At 37.6% G+C, this 13,981-nt stretch overlaps 1 protein-coding gene across 1 annotated transcript in view; it reads left to right on the top strand.

The window, feature by feature from the left end:
* LOC105605237 (A disintegrin and metallopeptidase domain 3-like) overlaps positions 1–13,981 on the top strand; it is a 121,320-nt gene that overhangs the window by 105,839 nt on the left and 1,500 nt on the right. Inside the window, exons 18-20 of the mRNA XM_042241354.2 lie at positions 2,749–2,878; positions 5,576–5,738; positions 11,924–11,968. Coding sequence (XP_042097288.2) covers positions 2,749–2,878; positions 5,576–5,738; positions 11,924–11,968 — 338 coding nt within the window. The remainder of the gene's footprint in view (positions 1–2,748; positions 2,879–5,575; positions 5,739–11,923; positions 11,969–13,981) is intronic.

The raw sequence follows: 13,981 nt of genomic DNA, 5'->3' as shown, positions 1-13,981 counted from the left end.
TTTTCCATCTTTGTATGCAAAGAATATAATCAATCTGGTTTTGGTATTGACCATCTGGTGATGTCCATGTGTAGAGTCTTCTCTTGTGTTGTTGGAAGAGGGTGTTTGCTATGACCTGTGCAATCTCTTGGCAAAACTCTCTTAGCCTTTGTCCTGCTTCATTCTGCTTCATTCCAAGGCCAAATTTTCCCATTACCCCAGGTATTTCTTGACTCCTTTCTTTTGCATTCCAGTCCCCTATAATGAAAAGGACATCTTTTTTCAGTGTTAGTTCTAGAAGGTCATGTAGGTCTTCATAGAACTGTTCAACTTAAGCTTCTTCAGCATTACTCGTTGGGGCATAGACTTGGATTACTGTGGTACTGAACGGTTCACCTTGGAAACAAACAGAGATTATCCTGTCATTCTTGAGACTGCATCCAAGTACTGCATTTCAGACTCTTTGTTGACTATGATGGCTACTCCATTTCTTCTAAGTGATTCTTGCCCACGGTAATAGGTATAATGGTCATCTGGGTTAAATTCACCCATTCCAGTCTATTTTAGTTGACTGATTCTTAAAATGTCAACGTTGTCTCTTGCCGTCTCCTATTTGACTTCTTCCAAGTTGCCTTGATTCATGGACCTAATATTCCAAGTTCTTATGCAATATTACTCTTTATAGCATCGGACTTTACTTCCATCACCAGTCACATCCACAGCTGGGTGTTGTTTTTGCTTTGGCTCCATCTTTTCATTCTTTTCAGAGTTAGTATATACATATATTTATATATGTATACAGAAATATAAATACTGCTTATAATTGAGTGCATGACTCTGATGCTGGGAAAGATTGAAGGCAGAAGAAGGGGATGACAGAGGATGAGAGGTTTGGAAGGCATCACCAACTCGATGGACATGAGTTTGAGCAAGCTCCAGGTATTGGTGAAGGACAGAGAAGCCTGGTGTGTTGCAGTCCATGGGGCTGAACATGGCTGAGTGATTGAACTGAGCTGAACTGAACTGATAACTGATATATACAAAACACTCACAAACTTTATTTCTATTACACATTACTCATAATCTAATATATTTTTAACAGCAGAGATCTTTGTCCATTGAAATCTGTCTCAGATCAGTGACTTCAGTTTATTTTTCTCTATGGTTCTTTCTGTATTTGAAGTCATTCACTGATGGACTTTTGTATACTACTGAATTTTTATTTAACTGTTGTGAATAGTGGTACAGTGGACGCTGCTGTACATTCACTTTGCAGAGTTATTTGATTTCATAAATTGATTGCATTGATATCTGATGGGCCAAATATATGCATAATTTGAATTTTAATAAATATTGCCTGTCTTCAGGAAATATTATATCAGTTTTTCTGCACCTATCAGGAGTGAAAACATTTCTTCAAATTCAGGCCAGATGGGCTTCTTAGTTTACTAATATCTTCTAACATGCTGAATTTATTGCTAATTTTCATTTTTTTTAATTAATAATAGCATTTCAGTGTGTCTGGTCACATTTTCCATTTGCACTTTTATTTGTCTAGCCATTGTGAAATCATCACCTGAATTATAGAAATTCTGTGCCCTATTTAGGATTTTCTAAATATGTGTTTAGCTTTAAAAGGGTAGTTAGTATCTCCCATTATCTTGATGCTTCATATTTTCTATAATAATCCTGGAAAAATTGATCTGTGTGTCTTGTATCAAAATTTACTTCCTATTTACACATCCTGTTATTTACAGTTTCTTTTATGTTCCATTCCTTTATTGTTTAATTTCAATTTAATTTTGCTTGAACTTATCCCTAGATTCCTTATTCTGCTTCTGACCCATCTTTTGATTCATCCGTAAGGTCATATTTATAAATATATTGTAGCCTTCCTGTGCTGTGCTGTGCTTAGTCGCTCAGTCGTGTCTGACTCTTTGCGACCCCATGGACCATAGCCTGCCAGGCTCCTCTGTCCTTGGGGCTTATCCAGGCAAGAATACTGGAGTGAGTTGCCATGACCTCCTCCAGAGGATCTTCCCAACCCAGGGATTGAACCCAGGTCTGCCGCATTGCAGGCCAAATTCTTTACCATCTGAGCTACCAGGGAAGCCCAAGAATACTAGAGTGGATAGCCTATCCCTTCTCCAGGGGATCCCCCCAACCTAAAAAATTGAACCAGGATCTCCTGCATTGCAGGTGGATTCTTTATCAGCTGAGCTACCAGGGAAGCCACCTAGCCTTCCTATTTTCTAGCAAAATCAATTTTTCCAACTGTACCTGAATAAGTAAGCTTCACCCTTTAGATTTCTCCCCATGTTTTGTAAAAGTTGACTCTTACAACAGTTTTATAAAATATCTGGCACAGTTCACAATAAATTTCAACGTCTGCTATAACTTTTAGCTTCATAATTTCTATGCCTTTTTAGAAGAGACAGTTACATATTTTCAGGTGTATCAAGAATGTTGTCTACTTTTATTGAAGAGATAAATTAGAGAAACCCTCTAGGCAAAACCAATACAATATTGTAAAGTAATTAACCTCCAATTAAAATAAAAAAATTTATATTTTAAAAAATAAAAAGCATTGAATTGACATTTCTTGCATTGCATTTTATCTTTATAATTATTTTCCATGTTAAAGTAAAAACAGCCTGTAACATAACATTGCATTACTTTAATCATTTGCTTTGGCTCACAATCAATACTAATCCATTTAATTTTTATATGACATATAAAATGGTCTTCTTTATTTTTGTTTCATTCAAGACTTGCAATTCTCACCTAAATTGTCAATGTGATGCTGGATATATCCCCCCAAATTGTGCGGAATTCAGCTCATCACCAGGAGGAAGTATCGATGATGGATTTTGGAATATAGAGGAGATGGAGGAGGAATGTTAGTAACTCTCCAACACTGCTCCAACAGAGCCTTCTGTATCCTTACAGCCCCACTGTCTATGTGGCTATTAAGCACTGGACATGTGGAGAATGCAATTAAGGAACTAACATTTTCATTTTATTTTACCTAATTAAATGTAAACGGTCACTTTGTAGTGCTATTATAAATAGCACACCTATAGATTATGTTATCAATCAAAATGTTGTATGTGCTTTTAACTCAAATCTAGCCATGAACATTTAATGTGTCATCTTAATTTTAACCATGGTTTCCCAAATTTTTCGATTTATACAGCGGTTTTCTAGCTTTGTTGCTGTTCAGTCACTAAATTACATTTGACTCACGTGATCCCATGAACTGCATCACTGCCAGGCTTCCCTGTCCTTCACTATCTCCTAGCGTTTGCTCACATTCATGTCCACTGAGTCAGTAATGGCATCCAACCATCTCATCTTGTGTCACCCCCTTCTCCTTTTGCCTTCAATCTTTCCCAGCATCAGAGTCTTTTCCAATGAGTAGGTTCTTCACATCAGGTGGCCAAAGTATTGGAACTTCAGCATCAGTCCTTCCAGTGAATATTCAGGGTTGATTTCCTTTAGGATTGACTGGTTTGATCTCCTTGCTGTCCAAGGGACTCTCAAGAGTCTCCTCCAGCACCACAACTTGAAAGCATCAATTCTTCAGCACTCAGCCATCTTTATGGTCCAACTCTCATATCTGTACATGACAACTGGAAAAACAATTGTCTTGACTAGATGTACCTTTGTCAGCAAATTGATGTCTCTGCTTCTTGATACCCTGTCTAGGTGTGTCATAACTTTCCTTCCAAGGATCAAGTATCTTTCAATTTCATGGCTGCTGTCACCATCCCCAGTGATTTTGGAGCCAAAGAAAGAAAATCTGTCACTGTTACCACTTTTTCCCCTTCTGTTTGGCATGAAGTGATAGGACCAGATGCCATGATCTTTGTTTTCTGAATGTTGAGCTTTAAGCCAACTTTTTTACTCTCTCCTTTCACTCTCATCAAGAGGCTCTTTAGTTCCTCTTCACTTTCTGCTGTTGGAGTGGTATCATCTGCATAGGTGTGCTTGTTGATATTTCTCCCAGTTAGAGAGATTCTTGATTCCAACTTGTGATTCATCCAGCCCAGCATTTTGCATGATGTACTCTGCATATACGTTAAAAGTTGTTTGGTTTTTTTTCACTTGTTTTAATATTGCAAGGTGTTTAAAATGTCATGCTACACATGGGAAAATAAAATTTGGATTCATATACAAAAGTTATTGAAAACTAGATGTTTTTTAAATTTATTCTTTAATTGGAGTATAATTGCTTTCCAATGTTGTGTTAGTTTCTGCTGTACAACCATATGAGTCAGTATACATATATCTCTTCCCTCTTGAGCTTCCCTCTCATCTCCACCCTTCGAGATCATCACAGAGGCCCGAGCTGAGCTCCCTGTGATATACAGCAGCTTGGTAAATTACTTTGAATCAACATATAATTGGACTGTACCTGTGTTTCAGTGGCACAGATTCTCTTGTTGTTTTGAGAGGGCATTAAATTTGTTTACACTTAATATCATGAGATGGTGCAGTGGTAAAGAATCCACCTGCCAGTGCAGGAGATGCAAGAGATGTGGGTTCGATCCATGAGAGGGGAAGATCCACTGAGAAGGGAATGGCAACCCACTCCAGTATTCTTGCCTGAAAAATTCAATGGACAAAACAACCTGGCAGGCTACAGTCCGTGGGTTCACAAAGATTTAGACAATTATGTCCATGAAAATACACAATATCATCATAATTGGTTTGGTGGTAATTCTGATTGCTTGATTTATATTTTTTTAATTTTAATTTTCTGGTTTGTTCCTTTTGCTTATTTGGACCAGTTGGCCATAGATTTACTTTTCCAGTTTTATGCAATATCTTTATAATACCAATGGGAATATCAACTTTTTAAATTAATGCAATCAAAATTAAAACTATATCACTTTTTACATTTGTTATGTAAATTTAACCTCATCTACTATTACTGTTTCTTTTTAATTAGCCTCAGTTATATCTGTAATTTTCACTAAATAATTTTTAAAATAATTTTTTTTGGTCTTAAATACTAGTCTTTATTTTTACACAAAGCAGTGCAAAATGAGGCAGTTCCCCAAAGGGTGACTTGAAACTAGAAAATCCACACTGAGAGTGAGAGTGTTAGTGTTAGCTGCTGAGTCGTGTCTGACTTTTTGCAACACCATGGAGCCTGCCAGGCTCCTGTGTCCATGGGATTTCCCAGGCAAGAGTACTGAAGTGGGTAGCCATTCCTTTCTCCAGGGGAGCTTTTTTTTTTTTTTTTTTTTTTTTTGCTCTTTTTTTAAATAGAAAAATCTGTTAGATGGTAATATCAACCTAATATATTCTAAGTAGCAGTGCAGTATGACAGGAATATGATAGGATGATAGAATGAAATAAGTTAGAATGTAACACATAAATATTAAATATACATATAAAGATTAAATTGTATATATTTAAAAGAAATATATAATGCACTTTGAGGTATAGACAAAGAAGTTTGGGAAGCACTTTTAAGTTTAAATGTATTCTATGATTATATTATTTGAATTGCAAATTTTTATAATTCAAATTACTAAAATGATATCTATCATTTTTAAAAAGTTAAAAGATATTGTTATGTCTTCAGCTAAAACTGCAGCCTTGATAAAACGACGTCGTGCCTCTCAAAAAAATAACCTGATGATAAGTTTCTACGTCTCATTACCTTTCTTCATTTTAATGGCTATCGTTGCTCTTAAATGGAATAAAATGAAAATATTTTGGAACAAAGAGGGAACACTAAATGGGGAGTAAGTAAACACATTGTTTTTTATATTCAATATATGAAAGGCTTTATGAGAAAATTCAAATGTTATTCAGAATATTTTAAATAGGGACTCGTATAGATTGGTGTAATGCTTGTGTTTGTGCGTGTGTGTGTGTGTGTGTGTGTGTGTGTGTGTTCTTAGTCTCTCAGTCGTGTCAGACTCTTTGGACCCCATGGACTGTAGCCCGCCAGGCTCCTCTTTCGATGGGGATTCTCCTGGAAGGAATACTGGAGTGATTTGCCATGCCCTCCTCCAGGAGATCTTCCCAACCCAGGGAACTGAACAGGCATCTCCAGCACCAAGGGCTTCCCTTGTGGCTCAGCTAGTAAAGAATTCGCCTGCAATGCTGGAGACCTGGATTTGATCCCTGGGTTGGGAAGACCCCCTGGAGAAGGGAAAGGCTACCCACACCAGAACTCTGTCCTGGAAAATTCCATGAACTCTCTCAGAATCAGACATGACTGAGCGACTTTCACTTTCACTCCTGCACTGCAGGCAGATTCTTTACCTTTTGAGCCACCTAATGGAGGCTTATAAGTCACTGATAATGCTTATAACTCTACCAAATGTTTACAAATATACCAGAGTTTTTTTCAAACTTTAGGCACATGGGTATCCCTCATGCCCATATACGCCCAGGAACAACTGAATTTACTCAGTATCTTTCTAGTAGAACATTATGTTGGCTATAATTGCTTTAGACGGCGCTGTCTACTTCCTAAGCAACCCCATTTGCCTTGTCTTGACATTTGGTGGTGCAAAGCAGCTAGAATATGCTGGAAGGTAAAAGAGTTCCAGAAAAATATCTATTTCTGCTTTATTGACTATGCCAAAGCCTTTGACTGTATGGATCACAATAAACTGTGGAAAATTCTGAAAGAGATGGGAATACCAGACCACCTGACCTGCCTCTTGAGAAACCTGTATGCAGGTCAGGAAGCAACAGTTAGAACTGGACATGGAACAGCAGACTGGTTCCTAATAGGAAAAGGAGTACGTCAAGACTGTATATTGTCAACCTCCTTATTTAACTTATATGCAGAGTACATCATGAGAAACGCTGGGCTGGAAGAAGCACAAGCTGGAATCAAGATTGCTGGGAGAAATATCAATAAGCCCAGATATGCAGATGACACCACCCTTATGAGTGAAGAGGAACTTAAGAGCGTCTTGATGAAAGTGAAAGAGGAGAGTGAAAAAGTTGGCTTAAGCTCAACATTCAGAAAACTAAGATCATGGCATCCGGTCCCATGACTTCATGGCAAATAGATGGGGAAACAGTGGCTGACATTATTTCGGGGGGGGGGTGCACTCCAAAATCACTGCAGATGGTGATTGCAGCCATGAAATTAAAAGACGCTTACTTCTTGGAAGGAACGTTATGACCAACTTAGAGAGCATATTAAAAAGCAGAGACATTACTTTGTCAAGAAAGGTCCATCTAGTTAAGGCTGTGATTTTTTCAGTAGTCACGTATGGATGTGAGAGTTGGACTGTGAAGAAAGCTGAGCACAATAGAATTGATGCTTTTGAACTGTGGTGTTGGAGAAGACTCTTGAGAGACCCTTGCTCTGCAAGGAGATCCAACCAGTCCATCCTAAAGGAGATCAGTCCTGGGCGTTCATTGGAGGGACTGATGTTGAAGCTGAAACTCCAATACTTTGGCCACCTAATGTAAAGAGCTGACTCATTTGAAAAGACCCTGATGCTGGGAAAGATTGGGGGTGGAAGGAGAAGGGGACGACAGAGGATGGGATGGCTGGATGGCATCACCAACTCAATGGACATGAGTTTGGGTAAACCCCGGGATTTGATGATGGACAGAGAGGCTTGGCGTGTTGCAGTTCATGGGGTTGCAAAGATTCGGACACGACTGAGCAGCTGAACTAAATTGAATGATAAATAGAGATGGGGCAGCACAGAATATGGGGCCAGAGACGAGAAATAGAGATGGGGCAGCATAGAATACATGGGGCCAGTGACAATGAATTGGAATTGGTGATGGACAGGGAAGCCTGAAGCCCATGAGGTCGCAAAGATTCGGACATGACTGAGAGGCTGAACTAAACTGAATGACGCCAAATAGAGACGGGGCAGCATAGAATACGGGGAAGGTGAGAAAATATAAGAGCACAGAGAGTGAGGGAAAGCACATATAAAGGACTTGGCCTATGTTACATGAAATTAGTATTGCTCACATGTTTCTGAAATTAGAGTTAAGGTACTTGCTCAGTTTTTTTCTTTTTCTGGAACAAAATTTAATTGCTTCTTTTTAAAAAATGAGGTATAAATACCTTATATGATATTAGTTTCTTGTGTGTAATACTTTGTATATAATGTAAAATGATCATAGTAAGTCTAGTTAACATTTGTTATACATAGTTGCAAATTTTTTGTTTTCCTCCTGATGAGGACTTTTAAGATCTACTCCTTTAGAAAGTTTCATATATGCAGTTAGTTATTACTGGCTATAGTCAGCATGCTGTCCATTACATCCCCATGACATTTATTTTTTTATATAGAAGTTGTACCTTTTGAACTTACCCGTTTTGCTCATCCTCACTCCAACCCATTACATATGGCAACACCAATTTGTTCTCTGTATCTATGAGGTTTTTGTTTGTTTGTTTTGGTTTTTTCGATCTACATATAAATGGGATCATACATTGTCTTTCTCTGTCTGACCTTATTTCACATTCATACAGCTTTTTCTTTCCTGTATCACAAATACTGTTCACAATTTGCTTAGTAAATATTTAGGACGATGAGAATGCAGAAGTAAGTGTAAAGACTGGGTCTCGTTCCTTCATTGCAAAGTAAATCATTTTTGTTTCTCATATGTTTATTGGAGATAAAATGATACAAAATTTCTATCAGCACCTCTGCTTACTAAGTAAGTTAATCTTAGTTATGAACAAGTTAGCAGCAACCAGTAAATTCAGGGCAGTATTCTGCATGATTCGCATGGACATTTATATAATCATTCAGTTGTTATAAATTGATCTAATTGAATGATATTTGGCATAAGTCTTCCTGGGCTCTTATTTAAGACATGTTCGAAAAATCTGAATACTTGCAAAGCTGAACCTGACTTCTGGAAAAAATGGTATACTTAGATATCACTGACCATAAATAACAAAATCTGCCTAAGTTTTAAAAGCATCAGTCAATTGTTTCAGGGCTACAAGGGCAGTAAATGATGTAGGGCTGAAACGCAAAAGGGTAGTAAGGAACTGGATGGCTGTGAACTTGGTCATTCTCTCCATCACCCAAAGGCTTTTATGATTGACATCATCTCTTTTTGTCTATGTTCATTCTCTCCAAAAGAACTACTCTGCTTACACATGGCCCAGAGTACCTCTCTCAACCATTCTAGTTTCACTTTCAAGTAAAAATCCTAATAACCTCTCAAAACCAGTATCTGTTAGTTAAGAGACATCAACAGACAGAAATAGCTGTGCAAGTGTATCTAGTTTAAACAAGTGTCCTGTCAGGATTTATAATCCCAAATTGGATGTTCAAACCTGATTTTTACCATCTGTAGCCAAAGAACTATAGCCATTACAAGGAAACTACACCATAATATTACTCTTCAACAAGAACTGAGTGTGTATAGGAGCCAAAGGGAAAATGGAGGCTGTGTGAATACCACAAAGTGTAAACAGACATAACTGAAAGAGAGGCCTCATTAAGGAGCTCATTAACAGAAGTGAGATGACTATTCACATAGTTATTTGATAGAAATAATATAATCAAAGTCGTGATAATTTAAGAATTCATGTGTAAATTGTCTTTAACTTTGGAGAAGCATTATCATAGATATTTTAATATTTCACCCTGTCTTCCATGTAGATAACATAGAGAAAAGTAATAGATGGATTTAACTTTGAAATTTTTAAAATACTTGACATGTTAGTTTTTAACTTTTTATTTTATGTTGGAATATAGCAGATTAACAATGTTGTAATAGTTTCAGTTAGACAGCAAAGGGACTCGGCCATACATATGTATGTGTCTATTCGCCCCCAAACTCCCCTCCCATCCAGGCTGCCACATAACACTGAGCAGAGCTCAGTGTGCTATACAGTAGGACCTAGTTGGTTATCCATATTAAATATGTGTGTACACATCCATATCCAGTGTGTACGTATTCATCCCAAACTCCCTATCTAGGCTTCCCCCTCATCCTTCCCCCCTGGAAGCCATAAGTTCACTCTCTGAGTCTGTAAGTCTGTTTCTTTTGTAAATAAGTTCATTTAGATACTGAACTTAAAAGATGTCATACAATATTTTTCCTTCTCTGTCTGACTTACTTCACATAAGATGACAATCTCTAGGTCCATCCAAAATGCAGCAAATCGCTTTATTTCTTTCTTTTTGATGGCTGAGTAAAATATTCCGTTGTATATATGTTCCACATTTTCTTTATCCATTTTTCTGTTGATGGATATTTAGGTTGTATCCATATCTTTGCTGTTGTAAATAGTGCTATAGGGAAAGTAACCCGCATTGCAGGCAGACGCTTTAACCTCTGACCCACCAGGGAAGCCTGCTATAAGGAAAAATATGTGCAAATCAATCAGTGTGATGTACCATATTAACAAAGCAAAGAATAAAAGCCATATGCTCATCTCAGTATATGCCACAAAAGCTTTTGACAAACTCAACACCATTTATGATAAAAACTCTCCAGAAAGTTGGGATAGAGGGAACATATCTCAAAATAATAAAGGCCATATATGACAAACCTACAGCTAACATCATACTCAGTGGTTAAAAGCTGAAAGCCTTTCCTCTAAGATCAGGAAGAAGACAGGGATGCCCACTGTCACATTTATTTAACAGTTTTGGAAGTTCTAGCTACGGCAATCAGAGAAGAAAAGGAAATAAAGGGAATCTTAGTTGGAGAAGACTATGGCACTCCACTCCAGTACTCTTTCCTGGAAAATCCCATGGGCGGAGGCATTCCATGGGGTCGCGAAGAGTCGGACACAACTGAGCGACTTCACTTTTACTTGTCACTTTCATGCACTGGAGAAGGAAATGGCAACCCACTCCAGTGTTCTTGCCTGGAGAATCCCGGGGATGAGGGAGCCTGGTGGGCTGCCATCTATGGGGTCGCACAGAGTCGGACACGACTGAAGTGATTTAGCAATTGGAAAGCAAGAAGTTAAATCGTCACTGTTTGCAGATGACCTGATACTCTACATAGATCTTAAAGATGCCACCAGAAAACAACTGGAGCTCATCAATGAATCTGTTAAAGTTGCAAGTTACAAAATTAATACACAGAAATCTCTTGCATTTATATACACTAACAATGAAAGATCAGAAAGAAAAATTCAAGAAGCAGTTTCATTTACTATCACATCACAAAAATAAAATACCTAAGAATAAACTTATTTAAGGAGACAAATGACCTATACTTAAACTATAAGATGCTGATGAAAGAAACCAAAGAAAACAGAAACAGATGTAAAGATATACCATGTTTATGAATTGGGAAAGTCAATATTGTCAAAATTAATATGCTACCTAAGGCAGTCTATAGATTCTGTAAAATCTCTATCAACTTTTCTGTGGCATTTTTCACAGAGCTAGAACAAGAAAACCTTAAAATTTGTATGGAGACACAAAAGACCCCAAATAGCCAAAACAATCTTGAGAAAGAAAAATGGAGCTGGAGAAATCAGCCTTCCTGACTTCAGATTATACTACAAAGCTATAGTCAGCAGAACAGTATGGTACTGGCACAAAAATAGAAATACAGATCAGTGGAACAAGATACAAAGCCTTGAAATAAACCCATGCACCTATGGTCAAGTAATCTACAACAAAAGAAGCAAGAATATACAATGGAGAAAAGACAGTCTCTTCAACAAATGGTGTTAGGAAAACTGGGAAGCTGCATGTAAAAAAAATAATAAGAATTTAGATAATTCTTTAAATCATTCACAAAAATAAGTTTAATAGATTTAAAAGTTAGGCTACCATTGGTAAATATACCCCAGTAGGATATATGATTCCTTAATGGGATATAGGAAGAAAAGTGGATATTGGTACATATTAACTAGTAATTAGTAAAAGACTAGTTGTTTTTGTCTTCTTGAGTTCATTGAAGATTACAGTGTTTCCTAACCTTAAAACAATCTATTTCTTTCATACAGATCTCCATCAGAAAACAGCAATAGTAACAGCAGTCAGTCGCACAGGTAAAGGTGAAGTAAAATAATCAAATTATTGACAAAATTATATAATTCATTAAATATTTTTTTAAATATTTTAACAGTACTTCAGTATAGGAAATGTATTATTTCCATTTATTGTTTCCAATTATTTGATCATTTTGATATCTAGTCATTACTATCATATACTAAAAGAAAGACTAAAACAAAGTATTTGGTGTTGATATTACTTTATACTTCTATAGAAACGTTTCATGTTAACTCACATTATCCAGATTTATTAGCCACAATGTTTGTAAAAAGAAATTGTTTTAAAGGGGTTTTAAATGCATTCTTAAAATATTTATGAGCAATCAAGTATTTGTTTGGTGTATTTAAGACACCAATCTGCGTTAACAGATTGTCTAAATGAGAGTTTTATACACATTGCCTCCCAACACTTGTATTTCTTCCTCATTGACTCCCTGGTAATTGGTCTCCTTATTTTAGATTTAAGAAAACAGAACCCAGGGAACTGAACAGGCATCTCCAGCACCAAGGGCTTCCCTTGTGGCTCAGCTAGTAAAGAATTCGCCTGCAATGCTGGAGACCTGGATTTGATCCCTGGGTTGGGAAGACCCCCTGGAGAAGGGAAAGGCTACTCACACCAGTACTTTGGCCTGGAAAATTCCATGAACTCTCTCAGAATCAGACATGACTGAGCGACTTTCACTTTCACTCCTGCACTGCAGGCAGATTCTTTACCCTTTGAGCCACCTAATGGAGGCTTATAAGTCACTGATAATGCTTATAACTCTACCAAATGTTTACAAATATACCAGAGTTTTTTTCAAACTTCAGGCACATGGGTATCCCTCATGCCCATATACGCCCAGGAACAACTGAATTTACTCAGTAAACCCTCACTATCTTTCTAGTAGAACATCATATTGGCTATAGTTGCTTTAGACAGCACTGTCTACTTCCTAAGCAACCCCATTTGCCTTGTCATGATATTTGGTGGTGCGAAGAAGCTAGAATATGCTGGAAGGTAAAAGAGTTCCAGAAAAATATCTATTTCTACTTTATTGACTATGCCAAACCTTTGACTGTATGCAGCACAATAAACTGTGGAAAATTCTGAAAGAGATGGGAATACCAGACCACTTGACCTGCCTCTTGAGAAACCTGTATGCAGGTCAGGAAGCAACAGTTAGAACTGGACATGGAACAGCAGACTGGTTCCTAATAGGAAAAGGAGTACGTCAAGGCTGTATATTGCCAACCTCCTTATTTAACTTATATGCAGAGTACATCATGAGAAACGCTGGGCTAGAGGAAGCACAAGCTGGAATCAAGATTGCTGGGGGAAATATCAATAATCTCTGATATGCAGATTTCACCACCCTTATGGCAGAGAGTGAAGAACTAATGAGCCTCTTGATGAGAGTGAAACAGGAGAATGAAAAAGTTGGCTTAAAGCTCAACATTCAGAAAACTTAGATCATGGGATCGGGTTCCATCACTTCATGGCAAGTAGATGGGGAAACAGTGGCTGACATTATTTTGGGAGGAGGGGGGCACTCCAAAATCGCTGCAGATGGTGATTGCAGCCATGAAATTAAAAGACGCTTACTTCTTGGAAAGAACGTTATGACCAACTTAGAGAGCATATTAAAAAGCAGAGACATTACTTGTCAACAAAGGTCCATCTAGTTAAGGCTGTGATTTTTTCAGTAGTCATGTATGGATGTGAGAGTTGGACTCTGAAGAAAGTACCTCTTCTCTATTGGACTGAGCACAATAGAATTGATGCTTTTGAACTGTGGTGTTGGAGAAGACTCTTGAGAGACCCTAGGACTCAAGGAGACCCAACCTGTGCATCCTAAAGGAGATCAGTCCTGGGTGTTCAATGGAAGGACTGATGTTGAAGCTGAAACTCCAATACTTTGGCCACCTAATGCAAAGAGCTGACTCATTTGAAAAGACTCTAATGCTGGGAAAGATTAGGGGAGGGAGAAAAAGGGGATGACAGAGGATGAGATGGTTGGATGGCATCAC

Source organism: Ovis aries, chromosome 26, assembly GCF_016772045.2.
Source record: "Ovis aries strain OAR_USU_Benz2616 breed Rambouillet chromosome 26, ARS-UI_Ramb_v3.0, whole genome shotgun sequence".
Taxonomy (NCBI): Eukaryota; Metazoa; Chordata; class Mammalia; order Artiodactyla; family Bovidae; genus Ovis; species Ovis aries.
This window is presented reverse-complemented; position numbering and strand designations above follow the sequence as displayed.